Here is an 18,172-nt window from a genome sequence, read left to right on the forward strand (position 1 = left end):
ATCCTATAAGAACACCTATGTTTCATCATACAGTTTTGAGGCGTAACAGACACTATATCTTCAGTCTTAATCCATGAGATACCAATGGTAAAATATAAAACAAATTTGATCCCATAAAGTAATTATTTTAATTTAAGATGAAAGTGTCTAAAGGTCAAAAGCCATTCCCATAACACTGTATACAACTTCTTTCAGCTTTCTTCTTGACAACTATTTCAATACCATACCTTCAGTCCTGTTTTAGACACTTTTTATAACCTTTTTTCAAATACTAAATTTACTCAAGTATCACTTACATTCACACAAACATCCTGAATATTCGTGTTAGGGAATAGAAAATGTTAATGTTATGTACAACGAACCGGCGTGCATGTATCCAACGTAATGTATCGCAAGGAACTCGTTCCCCTTTAATAGAACAACCAACAATCAAACGCCATTTATTATCGCACTGCGACATTTAGATCTAAACAAAAAAATTTGACGCGTACTACCTTATCATCTAAGAAGAATATTTATCCAGCTTTGGATTCGGTACACAAAGCTTCGTTAAATGAATAGATCCCATAAACGCGGCTTTAAGGTTCGCAGATACATAGATCGCGTCGCGACAGGTTGAGAACCCCCCAAATGTTTCGTATCCCGGACCCGAAGGCGATGTCCAGTGCGTCGCGCTGCAAGGAAGAGGAGAGTTTTCATTGTTGTGATCGTTCCTGCGGTTATTATTTCTCTACAATTGATACACCCCGTGATTCGACGTCAACGTCGATTCTCACCGACAGAAAGGCGAGCTACGAATAACGTGTCCAGGGAATGCGATACTCCGCGATTACGTGCATCGTTATTATTGCGCCCGAAGGTGCGCGCGCGCGCGTCGCGCGTGCACACACTACATTGTGTATATTATACTCGAGAGGCGCAACGATCTCTACGCCTGTGTGTCCGTGTGTTTGTGGTTGAGCACCGTGATATGTGGAAAAGTGTGAAGTGAGAACGAAGGGGAGAAAGAGGCGCGCGCGAGAAAGTATTCGTTTTCTTGAATCGTCGAAACGATACCGAAACAAAGTGGAAGTTTACGAAGACAACACGGGCCAAAGGGTATAACCGATTTCCCTTGTTCTACGTTTCTCCGTCTACTGTCTTCGCGTTCTGGTTTCTCTGACGCGTGTGTTTATTCGTGTACGTTTGTGGTTTCGATGCGGGTGTGAGTGGCAGGTAGAACATCAAGGTATAGCGAAAAACAACGAAGCGGGAAACGGCGTCGGAACACCTTCCGATAAGGCCGGCGTTCGATTGTTTCCTAAACGCATTATTATTTTAACGGATGAGCTGTAACTAGACTAACGATCACCGAAAACAGTTGGACGAAAATGCGATACGAGTTGTTAGGCCGCCTAGCGTAGTATATCGCCTAGCGGCGACGGGCCCAGAGAGAAGCGGCGGAAAAATGGCGTCCGATAACGAAGCCTCTTGCGCGAGTGACCCAAATTTCGCTGTGATCTGTTCGTTTCTCGAGTGCTTCGGCAAGTCCTGTGGGATCGTTTATCCAGATATCGCGGGCCTTCAAGAGATGCTTGAAAATACGCAGGATGGTGAGTAAACTCGAGCATGCATACGTGTATGCATGGGAAAGAGAGAAAGAGAGAGAGAATGATTGACCCGCCCCCGCGAGGCCAAAAGTCTTGCGTGCGATATTAGTTTTTTCTCTCTACGTTTCGACGTATTTCGCCTACCGATTTGCACATTGTTCGACGCCTTCGTTTGCTTTTTAATTATACGCGAACCGATCGTTTCGTCTAAGTAAACACGATACTCATGACTGTTTTCGTCCTTTTTTTCCCCATCACAATTCGCGACATCGTTTCTTCCAGTCTCTCTTGTCTTTTGTTTTTTTTTCGTAGCTTTGTAAAACAGTTATTAGACGGCAAACCCTCGATTAACAATGTTTAATAATTACTTGTGATTACGATTCGTCGATACGTTCGAATAATAATATTATTGACAGTTAAGTTTGATTTGCTCTGCTCTGTTGTTATTTTCTCCCGTGCTGCCACCTCCCTTGTTGTCAACGTCGGTTACACGTGATTACGAGTTATGAATCGCGCGTCGAATTCTCGATATACGCTATATTTGAAATTTCGATATACTCAATCGCTTCGTTATTTTATGCGGGACACTTAATATATTATTATACGGCAAAAATAACTTATAAATTATCATCGATTTACTTTTTATTTTTAGTCGTACGTAAATAGCAATGTTATGTTAATGAACATTTTCGATTTATTTCCATCATTCGCGAATATTTATCATTTTCTATACCTGAACTTATTTCTGTTTATTAATAATTTCTTCTTGTTGTAGTACCACAACAGTTGATAGATCTCCACATCAAATTGTTACGCAAAACACGGAAAACAGTATCACCAGAAAAGTGGGAACGAGCACTGGTTAAATTTTGCCATACATATTCTAATCAGGATGGATGGGAACTCGAGCGTTTTGGTTACAAGAAAGCCCGTATTGCTGTCAAGCTACGTTTACTCAAAGTATTAAAATCATTACATTACTATATTCTATAAGATTTAAATTATTTTAAAAGTAACGTATGTATAATTATCAAATTCAATTTAATCTGAAAAGTTTTTATCGTTACAGGTTCTTCTGGAAACGCAATTTGACTTGAATCAAAAGTTTAAAAATGAAGTGAATAAAGTTGCAGCTAACGAATTACGCGTGGAACCATTGGGGAGAGATAAATCTGGATTGGCATATTGGTGTCAACTTGACGAAGAGTGCAATATAAGGGTTTATAGAGAAGATGTAGACGAAGAGAATTGGGAACTTGTAGCTAAGTATGTTTTCAGTTTGTATACGTTTTGTACTCTTGAGTGCCTTTGAAATATTTCAATGTAAATACAGAGTTATTATTTTCTTGATACTAGGGATCGAGAAGGCGTCGTTAATCTCATAAGCACTTTATCGAATGGAGAGGTTGGACCTATTCCGATCAACGAAGATAGTAATAGTTTAGAAATTTCCGAAAAACCTATTATCGATACGGGACAAATTACGACATCGCCGAGTCTGGAGGATGAGGCTTTGCAAGAAAATGGTATTCGAATTGAAGTTTCAAGCGTCAAGAAAATGGAAAAGATGAAAAGTGAAGACTTTGAGCTTGAGATCGAACGACACCAAGGTAGTAGTAACGAAGCTGACGACGATGCGGAAGAGGGATTGGAAATCGAGGATGAATTATCGAACGATGAAAGTTCTAAACAAAATACCGAAGAGGACGATTCTCAGGAAACTATAAAAATGGAAGCTATAGAGTCAAATCGCGTTCAGATGCCCCTCTTAGTATCGGTATCATCTTTAAAACTTGTAAATGGCAAAGTTGATACATTGTCAGAAAAAAAATCAGTTTCGCCTCAAAAGAAAGAAATGAACACGATCGAAGAAACAACAGTTACTTCCGTCGCGTCTAATTCTAAACCCATAGAAACATTTAAATCCGAAGAACATACAATAGTGAGTAGTTCGAAAGTTAACGCGGAAGAGTTGGTGCCTCTTAAATCGATCGAAACACCTGTTATCACATCTCCTCTTAAGTTGGCAAATCTTTCTGAAACGATACAAGTACACGAAGGGAAGGAGACGGTTGGCATCGCTTTGAACGCAACAAAAAAATCAGAAGATTCGGTGGAACAAGTTATGAAACCATTCGACAAGTTACCTAATAAAAATAATCTTCCTTTTCCATCCGCGGATATACCAACAACGCATTGTAAATTATCTGTCAAACCAATAGATCAATTGGCTGCGAATCTTGTGAGGATACAATCTGAAAAACTTGACAAACCGAACACAATGAAATCGTTAGAGAAAATAGCTGAAAATCTAGCAAGGTCGGGAAGTATCGTTGGAAATATAGTAAACGGAGACGATGATAGATTACCTCAAGACTTTTATGCGAGAAGTCAGACGGAAAAAACCAATAGAGGGCACAGAGGTATGGATTTATCTACATCGCCTAGAGGCTGGGAAGGCTCTAACGAACAAAATAAGCCGATGGATTTCTCCGGAATTGATTTATCTAGTCGAAAATTGAATAAAAGTATAGACTTACCCTCTCCTGGTTACAGAACGCAAGATTTTCAACATAGAGAAATGGATCTCAGTACGAAAAAGTTAAATAAACCGGAAGTGACAAACTTACCATACGACGCGCGGGCTGTGATGATGCGTAATCACGCAATGGTAGCAGACTTGAGTAAAAGACAAATGTCGTTTCCTACGTACGACATGTCGTCTGCTCCGTATCATAATACTACAAGGATATCTAGCAAAGAAGATCACAGATTACCAAATTATACGATACTTCCAGATCCAAGTAAGATAACAGCTTTAAGGATGAATACAACATCGGTAAAACGTCCGTTGGAAGGGGACGATATGCAACAAGACATGTTAAAGAGAATAAGAGCAGATGTAATACCAATTAGAGGGACTATGGATAAAAGACCAATAATTGGTACTAATTGGAGAGATGAAGTTGGCGAAGCCATAGAGGAACCAATGATGATGGTTCAAGGCGAAGGATCTGGTAGCGACTGCGATGCAGTGAATCCTGGACTTGGTGAAGCGGTTGAGGAACCTATCATTTTTTTTTACGGGGAAGGATCTGGCGAAGAATGCCAGGCGGGTAACCCGAACGATGATACGTCAGCTGACAATAAGGAAAGCAATGAATCAAAAAACGAAGCTGATTCTGCTACTTCATCTTTATCCCTGAACTCAACCGAAGACAGTCTTGTAAACGAGGTGTCTACTGGATCGCTAGTAGCGAATAAAAGTAACATAAAATTAAACAGAAATTTCCCTCAATCCAGCGATAACGTCAAGAGTAATTGTCAAATTGTAGGCTCGACGCAAGAAAAGCCCAAGTTCAAGCCAACTCTGGGTATTCAAATCATACCCAAAAATACTAGCAGTTCCATGAAGAGGCTATCAAGGTGGGATGTCGGAAAACCGGGAGAAAAAACAGAATGCGATAGTAGTATCATATCAAACGAAAGAGACATATCATCAAAGAAAAATGAAAGTGAGTGTAAAAATTTCACTAGGAGAAGTCAGGACGTTAAAGTTGACGGAAATTCTGTAAATACCGAGGATATAACTTTTCAAGAGAGGAACGTCGAATTAGGAAGTCCACAAAAGAAGGGTACAGGCGAGTCTTCTGACGAACAGAAACAAAGTCTCACCGTTCAAGTCTCCGTGCAATGTGACTCTTCTATATCTTTATGTCAAGCGGATACGTCGGAAGCATTAGACACTTGTACAGAAGCCACGGCTACAACACGTTCGATAAACGAGAAAAACATTGTACAGAATATCTGTGATTCGGAAAGTATCGTTTCACGCGAGAAGGACAGTTTAGAAAAAATAGATAACGAATGTAAACCGGTAGCTTCTTCTCCGCCAAGATTTTTTTTTGGACCTAACTGTGTTTCGTATACCTCGAAATCGGAAGTATCTGAATCACAGTCCGATCAAATAGTTTCAACCACTATACAATCGAAATCAGAAACGTTGCAATACGAATGCGTTTCTTCTTCGAAACCAATGGAAGACATAGTTTCTTCCTATAAATCGGACGATTACGACGTAACGCAAACAAATAATAATTCATTGAAAATCAAATCGTATACACCCAACTCCGATAATTCGCATTGCGAAAACGATAACAAAAGTAAAACAGAAAACGTTGAAGGACCAACCACCAACGCATGGGAACAAACAGTCTCGTCGAGATATTCCGTAGAAGAACAACAATGCGCGATACCAATGGCAGAAGCAAATTTGTCTCGCTCGGAATCGAAACTAAACATCGAAGAAAATTTAAAATCCTGTAGTACTGTTACCACGCAAGATCCTACTTCTAGTAGCGAAAATACAACAAACGAATGTTCGAAACCTGAAGAAACAGAAGCGTCGGATGCGATTTCGCAACCTCACAGTACGAATGATTTAAGTAAAGACGCTTCGGATGCGGAACTAGAAAATGTAATTGCAGCACCTACCGTAACGCAATGCAAGATATTAGACGAACAATTACAAAACGAAAAGTCGGATCTAGAGAACGATCCCGTTAATCCCACAGAAACTCCAATTTCTTGTTCCGAAGACAAAGCCGAATGTAAATCATCCGATGTATGCGCAATACTTAAAAATGATGAAACGGATTCGGTATCGATTAATAATTCGTGTACGTCATCTTTTACTCAAAGTCCACAATTAAAAACGGAATACGAAAATAATTTATCCGAATCAAATTATCCAAGCAGGCCCGAATGTTCCACTTATCAAGAGGTTGATAGTTCGGCAGAAAAAGAGATGGAACATGTCTCTGAAAAAGAATTCGATTCACCTGCTGAGACTTGTAGTAAGCACAGTGAAAAAAATGACAATTTTTCCGAATTCGACAGCCAGGAGGAACGATCGATAGACACTGACAATGAAAATATGAAAAACCAGGTTGGTTCCGATGCGGATTCGATGTGCGTGAATTATGACAAAAATAGTGAAAGAATCGATGCGTTAACAGACGTTGGTACGCAAGACGAAGTTTCAGAGGATTCCGAAGAGATGAGAGAAAAGACACTGGATGACTCGGTTATTAAAAACTCTGTGCCTGATATTAATACTGAATTAGATTTCGCGGACAGTTCGACTGTTACTAGCTCAGAATCGATTGAACAATATAATAAAGATCCGTTAGTTCCTACAATAAGTAGCTCAGATGATGCCTGCATTCGAGATACGTCGTTTCATGAAAGTGTTAAAGTGCAACTAGATTCTGAAAAGTCGCCCTTTAAAAATGAATGTCCTATGTACAATGTATTACCAGAGATAGTACCTGACACAAATAATTTTAAACCATCTAAATCTGATACTGTTGAAACTACGAAAGAAATTAATTTATCTAACTTAGCTCAAACTGCAAATGAATTTGAGGATGTTGCATCGGAGGACCGAAGTTCCTGTGCTGACCAAGAATCGAATAAAAATATGGTTATTAATAATATTTCATTGGAATCTGCTAAATTACACAAACACAAAACATCTTCCCACGAATCTTTGTCGCACGATGAGGACGATCACGATACCTCGTTGGAGTTACGTTCATCCCCCTCTGAAGGAAATGAAATTAATTCGTTTGATGTTCCTCAAACAGAAAAAACGGAAAACATTGCAAATATCGAATTAAATTCTACCGATACTACGATGAAACCTACGATACCAGAAATTGACGATACGGATCGATGCAAAGATGTTACAGATCACGTTGAAGAAAACCAAGAGCAAGATTTGACGAATAACATAGAAGATGCAAACGATTCGCAAGAAGAAAATATTACCGACAAAGCAGAAACGGAAGAACCGAAAGTGAATCGGTTAAGTCCAAGCTTTCGAAATCCTCAGGAATCCGTGAATGAAATTAAACAATCTTTAGTTCCCAATTACGACAGCAGCGATTCCAACGATGGTAGCGACGACGTTTTCGAACCTGTCGAAACGGAATCAAGCAGACCTAGAAATAAGAACACCAGTAATTTAGAAGGAACTGTAATTATTAACAAGCAGACCGAGAAAGATGATGTCGAAGAACCAACTATGCAGAGCGAAACACTGTCTAACGAAATACAAAACACGCTCACCAATGAGCAACAGTCGGAGTTATCGGTAGAAAGTAATATTGGAAAAGTAACAAACAAAGACGCTGAATATAGAGAAAATGAATTAACCATCGAAGAAACAGCTGGACAAGAACATAATTGTAATATCGTTCAACGTGATTCGAACGACAAATCAATCGTATCGATAAATGAAAACAAAAGTATCAATAGTCCAGAGGATAATAATATTAAAGAATTGACTGTTCCTTCGGAAACTGGTCCTGGGGATGCGTATAATTCGCTAAATAAAGAATCCATAGACTCGTCATTGGACAAAGCAAACAATTCGATAGATACCGAGAACACCGAAGAGGGAATTAAATGGCCAGGTTCGGCTACAGAAAAAATGGAGAGCTTGGTTTCCGAACGAAAGGACGATTCGAAACCAGTAGGCATCGAGCATAAAATAAGAATCCTTATGCAAACTAAAGAAGGTATCGAGCCCAACGATGTAAACAATCAAATAACTCGCGTAAATTTAAAAGAACAACATTTAAAATCTGCAGAAGAAAAATTGGTGATCAATTTGGATAACGATGTTACGTGTATTGAACCTGAAAAAATGAAACACGTTACAGAGGAACTTTCAATCGTGGAACCGTATAAAAAGTTGAAAGAACTTTCAGAATTCAGCGATAAACAAACGAAATTCGACGTGAGTTTGCACAAAGAAAGTCACCTAAATAAAGAATTGCCAGAAGTCGATGCATCCATTCACTCGGTGAACGTGTTACCACTGAAATACGACAATATATCCTCGGGTACAGATAAATCAGAAATATGTAAGAATAATATTTCAACTATATCGGAAGATTTCAAGCCCATGGACAATTTACAATTCGTAAATTTTATGACTGAAAAATCCGAAAATTTGGGTATCAGAGAAAATCACGAAAAGCGTAACGAATCGCTTCACGTAATGAATAAGGTCACGGAATCCCTCCCCGAGAATATTGTCCCGAGTGTAAACGACAGTACAGTAATTTTCAATGCCCAAGATATAGCATCAGAGTCAGCTATCGCGAAAAACGATAATAAAAAGGAAGCTAGTAAAAGATTAAGCGACGTGTCCGATATCCAAGATGTTCCTCCGTTAAAGTCTAAACCTCCTTATACGGAATCAAACGAACAAGTATTGGATCGTTTAACTAGTTCCGAAGTGCAATTGGATACAAATTTGGATAGTTGTAAACAGGCAGAGGTACCCGTAAATGAAGCTGAAGTAAGCGGTGGGACAATGTCCGATACAGGTGTAACAGCATTAAGGAAAGATGATCCGAGTACAGTTGTCAATGTAGCAGATAATGCATCGAACCAAGTTCAACAGAAGAGCAGCGTCGTCGATAGTAAACAGAAGGTACGGAGATCGGAAATTCAAAGTATCGAGATCAAAGAAATTTCTTTGTCATCGGATGACTCTATGGGAGCAGACAACGAAAATCTATTTGATACAGCTCCCGAAGAAGTTGATCCTTTGGCGTGCACCGACGAAGATACGTTAAGAAAGTTAGGCGATAACGAGCAAAATGAGGTACCCGCGCCAAAAATGGGCTTGCGAGTCAAGCCTGTATCCGAACTTATTTATGACGGATGGAAATTAGATTCTATGGAATCACCAAAAGTATCTCGGAAACGGCGTAACAGCTCTCACGAGTCTAACTCGGAAGACGTCCGGACTAAACAAGAAGATGAAAGTATGATGGGAGGCAAAAGAATAAGACTACGCGGAAAACGTATCCCTGATAAACAATTGCGAAAATCTATAGAGGAGAGTCGCGTTGTAACGATAAGTTCGGAGGACGAGGTCGTGAAATGTAGCCCTGTGAAATTTGAAGGACAGAAAATTCAGAATGTTAGCGATGACCAAGGCACTCCTCATTCGGTTATGTTCGAAAGGAAAACAAGAGGACGTCCTAGAGGAAGACGAAGGCGTGGTTACAGAGGAAACGCACGGTCGACACGACCAAAACACCTTCAATATGGGAGCAATCAAGTTTCGGAAGTATCGCCTGAGGTTCATCTTGAAAGAACTCTAAGTAATAATGACGCAAACTTGAATATAACACCGATTTCTCAGAAAAGGCGGAAGAAAAGTGAGTTAAATTTTGTTTAGGTATTATGTATTCCAGCGATTATTTCCATCTGATTTACTTTATACAAATATGTTGTTTATAGGAAAAATGGTTTTGGGCCTCGAGGTAGGCAGAGACATTGCCGAAGTGCATTCCGGATTAACGCAAGACGAAACTCCTGTCAGGCAGTCTAGAAGAATAGCGCAATTAAAAATTAAAGAAGAAGCAGATAAACGGAGGATCGAGGACGAAATTTTAGTCGATTCGAAAGACAAGAAAGATTCCACGGAAAAGAAGAAACGCAAGAAACAAAAAGTACGTTGCCGTTTTGTATAAGTTTATAAAGTAGCATTAAAGAAATATTGTGACAAGTAATTTTTTCAGCCGGAAAGCGAAGAAGAAGTAGTAATAAAAGAAATAGAAACGGACAAGAAATCTAAAAGGAAACGTCGAAGGAGGAAAAAAAAGAAGATGTTGGCTAAATTTAACGAAGCACATCCGTGGCGGAGTTCTTCGGGATCTAGTAGCGACGAAGAAAATGAAGTTGAAGAGGAAGAAGACGAAGAAGAGGAAATAGAGAGCGAAGGATCCTTACTTTTTAAAAGTGACCATGAATTCTCGCCAGAAAGCGATCTTGAAAAGGATCAGGAATCTGAACCGTTAAGAAGAGCTAGAACTGCTCAGAAAGGTAATGCATTGTCACCAGGAAAGTTAACGCGCATAACATATATATCGTAACGAATCATAAACTCTTTGCTTAATTGTAGCTCAAAGCGATGTCGAAGAAGCGGATGATGAATATGCTTGCCAGAAATGTGATAAAGCAGATCATCCAGAATGGATACTTCTTTGCGATTCTTGTGATAAAGGCTGGCACTGCTCTTGCCTTAGACCTGCACTGATGCTCATACCCGAGGGTGATTGGTTCTGTCCTCCGTGTCAACATGTAAGTACGTCTGAATACGTTATTGAAGCATTCATTTAACTATAAATTCACATTCTATGATATCAATTGCAGAACTTACTCGTGACTAAATTACAAGAAAGCTTAAGATCGTACGATCAGTTAGCGAAAAGGCATGAAAATGAAGTTTTAAGAAAAAAGAGATTAGCATTCGTTGGTATAAGTCTAGATAATGTTCTTCATAAAAACGAGTCGCAACGTCAGAAAGGATCGAAAGCGTCTAGTCAAGAATCTGGTAATGGTTAATTTTATATCTTTCGTAATACTTTATCGTATCGTTAAATATCTAGAAAATTACTAACGCATATACAACTGTTTGCGTAGAATCCTCCTCTGCTTCTTCTTCTTCTTCTTCAAGTTCAGAAACTTCTAGCAGCGAGGAAAGCGAACCTGTATACCAGTTACGCGAAAGGCGATCTGCAAATAAATACAAGTTTAACGACTATGACGCAATGATTAATGCTGCCATTCAGGACGAAGTAGAGGCTATTCAGGGAGCTGGAAATCAAGGAAGAGGAAAAGACATCGCAACTATAGTTAACGCAAAGAAAGAAGAAGCAGAGGTAACATCATTCATTATGTATTTTAACGTGACTGTGCATCGTTCATATTTAAAGTGTTGTTATGAACATTTTTCTTTAGCTTCAGTTTAAGAGTGAATTATTAAGCGCCGAGGAGACACAAGAGAACAAGGATAACATGGACAAGAAATCAGAAAAGGACAGTGACGAAGAATATAAGATCGAGGGAGAGGATGTTATCGATGACAATGATGATCATAAACAAGTCGTAAAAAAATTTTTGTCCCGAAAAAAGCCCCGTAAATTAAATAGTCTTGATATAAGCAGCGAGGATGATCCAGAAAGCGACGAAGATTTCAAAGGCACCAGTTCGGAAGACGAGGAAGATTTTGATGATCATGTGACATCTTCCGATGAAAGCACTTTTGCTGACACAAAACGACGCGGTAAAAGAGGAGATTCGCGATCGGTACGAAGAAGTACCAGGGCCAGGACTATGCGTTACGAAGAAGACTTTAGTAAGTAAAACAAAACAATTCTAGACAGTAGTTAAATTGTTGTTAGGTAAGTTAAATGTTATAGGTAAGTTTAAACAATTACATTTATTTACAGTTGACGACGATAGCGAGGAAAGCGATAGACCGAAAAGGAAAAAATCTCGATCTGCATGGGATTCAGATAATGAAGATAGTGATAATTCGTGGCGACAGAAAAAGAAAAAGTAAGATACTGTCATTATTACACGATTCGAATAGGTTATGAACGTACTATAACAACAATTTCTTTCAGAAGTAAAACTCTATCAACATCCAGACATAAGACGTTACCGAAAACTAAGAGTAAAAAGAAAAAAAAGAGAAAACGTATCATTGAATCAGATAATCAAAGCGAAAACGACGAATCAATCGAAGGATTAAGAATTGAAGCGCAATGTGAAGCGCAACGGCAGTTAGAAGTAGAGGAACCCACAATACCTGAAGCCGTAGATATCAAACTTGAAAATGCAACCGAAGGTAACGACAACATCGTCGCTCACGAGGCGAAAGATACAAGATTAGAGGGAATAAAGTCTGAACTACCTCAAGTATCAATCGTTCCACTAGTAGACGAACTAGGACAGCAAAAGAAAAAGAAAGTAAGTCTTCATTTATCGTGTACTTAAAATGTTTACATTTCATGTTTATATTTTAAATCGCATCATTTAATTTATTACAGGAGAACATAACGAAACCAAAGAAGACCACGACCATTCGGAGAAAAGTATGTAACCTCCACTCAATTCTCTCTTGATATAATATCACGACGTTACGAACTTAATTATACTTTCAGATCATTTATGGTGGTCTTCCAGACGAAAACAAACCGGAAGAAGAAGAAATATTAGGTAGACGAACTCGAGGTAGAAAAATTAATTATCAAGAAGAAATCGCGACGGATAGCGAAGAGGTAATAAATAACGTGAAAACATAACCAAGTAAAAATATTAAATATACTTATAAAATTACAGGAATTAAAGAAGGCATTGAGAAGAACTGGTGAAAGCGAAGATGAGTTTATCGTGAACGAAGGCGAAGATGTTATCGAGGATATTGACAAAGGTTCAGACTCAGGTAACTTGTAAGACAATATTAACACTTTCGCAGCCGACGATTTTAGAGCGCGACTTTATATAGGGAGCAATACTTTTCGACACATCATGTTTAATATTATAGAACAAAAATACTTCATTTTTTGTTTAATGTTTTCATTATCAGATAAGTTTCTCGTAGTCTTTCTAAAATTTATAACTAATTGCTGCAGAGTCTTATCATCATTGTTTCACATAAATTTGATACGAATTTATTACAAATATATAATGTAATATTAGATCAGAGGCGAACAGTTATGGATTTAAAAATTACGTAAAAGTACATCAACAGCTGCGAATGTGTTAATATTGAGTTCAAGTATACTAATGGGTTCTTATGTCTTACAGGTGACATTTACAATCCAAAAAAGGATGGTCACAAATCAAAAAATAAATCACCAAAAAGTAGGAAACCGAAGAAAAGCAAAAGTCCAGGAGTTAAACGAAAAATGGTAAGCGATGGAACGCCAAAACAGAGAAAAAAACCTGGTCCAAAACCCGGTAGTAAGAATAAAGCGCGAAAGCAAAACTTTTTGGTTGGTTCTGTAATTCAAAAAAAAGATGACCAAGATGGGGAAAAGGATATCATGGCTAATGTCATTGACAATCCTATAGGAGAGATAGATTCAAAAATTGATGACAATCTTTCAGAAAACGTAGGATTGACTGGTACGACAATGTCGGCGGCAGGTTCATTTACTGGGGATGTTCCAGATGGTTCCCTAACGGGACTCGGACCCGGCGAATTAGCCGACTTAGATGACGAACAACTAGAACAGATGATGATGGAAGACGAAGAATATGGTAGACGACAATTAGAGCTTGCAGCTATTGAAATAGCAAAAAAGAAGAAGAAAGAAGAGCGGGAAGCTAAAAAATTGGAGAAGGCACGATTGAAGGCATTGGAAATATTAGCAGCTGAGAGGCAACGCGACCCTAATGCACCGGAAGGAACCGACGGAGAGGTACCAAAAAAGAAGAAGAGAGGTCGTCGCAGCAAAGCTGAAATTCTTGCAGAACAAATGCGCAGAGATGGGGCTCCAGACCTGAACGCTACCGTTTTACCTGTTAGCGTGCCGCAGCCCATAGCGAGTAATATTTCACCCACTATTACTCCTACTTTGTCTACAATTATGACGCCAGAGGCTGAAAGATCAAGCGAGGGACACATTCCCATGATGACAGGACCAGATGGACAACTCTTCAGCCCGGACTGTTCTCCGATGAAACCTAAACGAAGAGGGCGGGGCAAGGGTAAAAAGACTCTTGCGCTAGAAGCAGCTAGAGCCGCAGAAGCAGCAGCGAAGGGTGTCGTCGACGTTAGTTTAATGGGCATGAGTACCGACTCGAATCCAGAAATGAAACCTGGTGACATACCAAACGTACTTCCTACACCAGGCAGTAGCACCTCTGGCTCGGCTCCGTCCACGCCACCTGCTGGTATCGTTACGACACAAGGACCGCCCTCTTCGCAAACTCCGACCTCGCAACCTGTCTACCCGTCGTTACCGCCCAACAATCAACAACAGTCTTCCGTTATCACCAGAATGCTTCAATCTCAGCCCGTGTCGAGTAGTCCGCAATCATTCTCCGCAGCAGCCGCAGCGATGGGGCACAAGTATTTCGGAGGACCAAACGCCGCGAGTCCGATAATGGGCGGACCCAGAACTGGTTATGAAATGCAACCTCGAGGCAGGATTCCTTCGCCGTACAGACAAGCGGGTCAACCCTCCATGCCACCTCACTTTGCGGCTGTGAGATCAGGTACTCCGCCCATGCGAATGAGAGTATCCGGTCCTCAATTGTATCATACGCCTCATCATCCAATGGATCCGTCTCCGTCAGGCGGTGGACCAATATCGATCAACAATCGAGATCGCAGTTCTCCACTCGGACCTGGACCAGCGATGATTCCGCCAGCCGCCGGAAGTCCTCTGGCCAAAGGTGGTCCCACACCTCCTCCGCCTCCTCCTTATGTCAGGGGTCCTCCTCCTCCGTTGTCCAGGTTCGCAGACAATCCAATGGGTCCCAGGCATCAAATACCACCATTCACGAATGCTTCACCGGTTAACCATAATATGCAACAACCCTCGCCACCTCCCAATCGACCACCTGGCAACTTCTCACCGTATCATCCACCCCCACCCCCTAATTATCACTACGGTGCCTACCCACCTCCACCGCCAATGTCCACGGCAGACGATGCGGCTGCATACCAAGGTTCTCCGTACCCTGCAGACCACTTCTCGTCTCCCGCGGATAACCAGCCGCCCATTCAAGCGCCACCGCCTCCTCAACCTCCTCCGCCTCAACAGCAAGCGCATCCAAACGATGCCGGCGCTGGAAGTAAACAATACGACGAAGAAGGTTCCGGAGAATTCGGTGGTTTGGTATCTTACTTTAGTAGCCAGAGAGAGGACGATCTTGATTCGTAGCATGAGTGAGATCTTGGCCAACCCTGAATCGTTAAGTAGAATGCGGTGTGTGTTATACATGCGTATTTTAACGGTCCAGGTAAGATCGCAACTTTTGCTCGAGAGGGACGAGTACAAGAGAAACATAAAAAGAGTTTAGTAACGTGTAATGGAATCGTAAATTTAAAAAAATAAAAGTAGATATATATATATAAATATATGTCCGGGCATTGGAATGTTTGAAATAATGAAAGAAAGAGTATTTGCATAACATTAACGATAACGGTGTACGTTCTAGCATTATTTTATACTAATGCGTACTGTAATGTTTTAAAACTTAAGAAACGCGTAGAGTTAGAATCGTCTTCCTCTTCGACCTCTTAAGCAAAAAGTTGTTTGAAATTGCGAACTTTTAGAATAAAAATTAGATCGAAAGAAACGAACGCCGCCGAAACCAAATCCAAGGTTGGCCAAGCAAGGAAAAGGGATAAATATATTATATCGCTAACAATGGAGCCTATTTCCTAAGAGTTATAAGCTTTTTGTAATTAGTTCGAGTTTGATTAAATTTATATGAAGCAACCGACCACGCGCTAATAGCAACGTAAACGAGAAAGAAAAAAAGAAACCAAGTTGCGTTACGCTAGAGGAAAGATTACACAAAGATCTGACCAGATTTTAACTATTAACCCTATTAGTATTCACAGATGAAATTCGTGCACAGTTACATCCGAATCCGTCGTAGGTGTGTAGGTGTCCCTTCCCAAATAAACGTTTACTGTTGATGAAGTCGATCTTAGTAGTAATTGAACAAAAACTATTAACAAATTCGGACTATGCGCCGTTGTTACATGTATATATGTACATACGATAAGTCCTTTAGATTATATTACATGTATTATATATATATACACACACACACACACACATCCATACATACATACATACACACACATACAGTCACGCAGAATACTATAAACTGAATTAGTGCAAAGGGCACAAATGTAATATTTAAATCTTAAAAAAAAAAAACGAAAAGAAAACGGCATCCGATTATAATAAATTAACAAATGGTGTGAAGACTACTACTATAATTATTTATAAAGAAAAGATTAAGAATTTATGATAGGTAGTATAATATTGTATTTTACAAATTTTACTTGATAATTATATTAAAGAGAAAAACAAACAAACATTGAATATAGTTACATTAGAGAACAGGAGGCTGTTGAGTCCAATTTTAAAAAGTCGCGGGACAAAGAGAAAGAGTTGGGAATTGAACGAAAATCAACATGTCAAGCATATAAATAATTGACAAATAATTGAAAGCTGTGAAATTTTTATTCTATGGTGGTGTGCAATTACAAATACAATAATTATATTTGCCTACACGTCCATGTATGATTTTCTAAGCACGTGCAATCATATTGACGAAAACTAACCACTTTAAAAAAAAAAAATTAATGTATAAATTGAATTCAAACACAGCTTCGAGAAATTCCTCTTCGTTGAATCCTTTCCTTGGATATTAAACTTTCGTGAAAATATTAACGATAACTGGAAACTAACTCAATTCGATTAAGTAATTCGCTGATCAGATATACTTAAAAACAAAGTGAGAAAACATATTTTCCAAAAAGAAACAGAGATGTTATCTCTGTTTACTGTTTAGTTTTCGTTAGGCATACAACAGCCTCCTGCTCTTTGATCGATTCGCAAAGCTGGTAGTGTCTTTGCGCCACAAAAATCGTGTATCTGTTTAGTTATCACACGTACGTGCATACCTAATATAAATAGAAGTTATATAAATAAAAAAAAGAAAATACATTATCTTAGGATTAGCTGCTTGGGATAGTTTCCTTTATTCGTCGAACGTTTAACGATCGAATTGAACGATTATACACCATTACACGCCGTATAATGTAATAGAGAGTTTACTACTGCTAATTTTATTATTTTTACACCTATACGATATATTTCAGTTGTATACTGTTTAATGTACAATCTCTATTGTCTTCTTTAATTATAACGTGTGTCTTCGGACCGTTCGTTTTTAGGGTGCGCTTCAAGGAAAATGCGAATTCCTGTGTGTCTTCGTTCGATCGAACGCTCGAATGGTCGTTAATAATCGAGTACGTTTCTACAAAGTATTCTTACATACAATTCGTGGCTGCGTCATGTATCAATCCTAAAACTTAATCTCTTTGATAGAAAAGAAGAAAAAAAAATAAACTAAACACCGTGAACATATATGTAAGAGAACTTTAAAATTGTTCGATATGTCCGAAGACTCGTTTTTTATCCAACTTTTAATCTCACCGAATAAAAAGAAAAGAAAAGAAAAGAAAATACGCGAAATCGATTTTTCCAGACGATGTATAAGTACATCCATATACATATATTTATATTGCTTTTATGCATGGCACATCCGCATTTAGTGGAATTCTATATATTTCGTACGAAATATATATTTGTGATATAAAACACAGTGATTCGATCTCAAAACTGGATAAACGTTTCAAACGTAATCTATAGTAACTCAAAAGAGATGCGTTAATTTTTGCATGTGTACCAAACATTTTCGCATTTACGAGTGTTTCCTTGAAACGTAAACTGACGAAGTGTCTTGTCAAGACAACAGTAAATGTGGTGCAGTTTAGCTTTTCTTTTCATAAGGGTCTAGACCAAACGCAATTATTATATTACATGTTGTAGCCTAAATACAAACATTTTGTAATAAAATTCAATATATTGAAATAATATTATAGGATGCTTTTCTCTCTCTTTAAAGCATTCAATTCAATGCTTGTCGATGTCGGAGCAATTTTATTTATT

At 39.0% G+C, this 18,172-nt stretch overlaps 1 protein-coding gene across 7 annotated transcripts; it reads left to right on the top strand.

Annotated features, from left to right (window-relative positions):
• Nucleotides 1-967: 967 nt before the first annotated feature.
• LOC128872264 (uncharacterized) lies at nucleotides 968-18,097 on the top strand. 7 transcript variants are annotated; one of them, XM_054114765.1, is made up of 17 exons: nucleotides 968-1,592; nucleotides 2,365-2,549; nucleotides 2,659-2,855; nucleotides 2,946-9,832; nucleotides 9,915-10,126; nucleotides 10,196-10,499; nucleotides 10,579-10,757; nucleotides 10,830-11,010; nucleotides 11,100-11,338; nucleotides 11,418-11,814; nucleotides 11,909-12,017; nucleotides 12,086-12,431; nucleotides 12,512-12,556; nucleotides 12,626-12,742; nucleotides 12,804-12,894; nucleotides 13,272-13,375; nucleotides 13,638-13,784. In XM_054114765.1, exons 1-17 carry the CDS (start codon nucleotides 1,448-1,450, stop codon nucleotides 13,647-13,649), a joined length of 9,750 nt encoding a protein of 3,249 aa, XP_053970740.1. In that variant the 5' UTR covers nucleotides 968-1,447; the 3' UTR covers nucleotides 13,650-13,784. The 7 variants fall into 7 exon arrangements, with proteins under 7 accessions (XP_053970740.1, XP_053970741.1, XP_053970738.1 ...); XM_054114766.1 differs by having other exon boundaries at nucleotides 13,575-13,714; XM_054114763.1 differs by having other exon boundaries at nucleotides 970-1,592; nucleotides 12,804-12,906.
• Nucleotides 18,098-18,172: the final 75 nt, after the last annotated feature.

Source organism: Hylaeus volcanicus, chromosome 2 (assembly GCF_026283585.1).
Source record: "Hylaeus volcanicus isolate JK05 chromosome 2, UHH_iyHylVolc1.0_haploid, whole genome shotgun sequence".
NCBI classification, from domain to species: domain Eukaryota; kingdom Metazoa; phylum Arthropoda; class Insecta; order Hymenoptera; family Colletidae; genus Hylaeus; species Hylaeus volcanicus.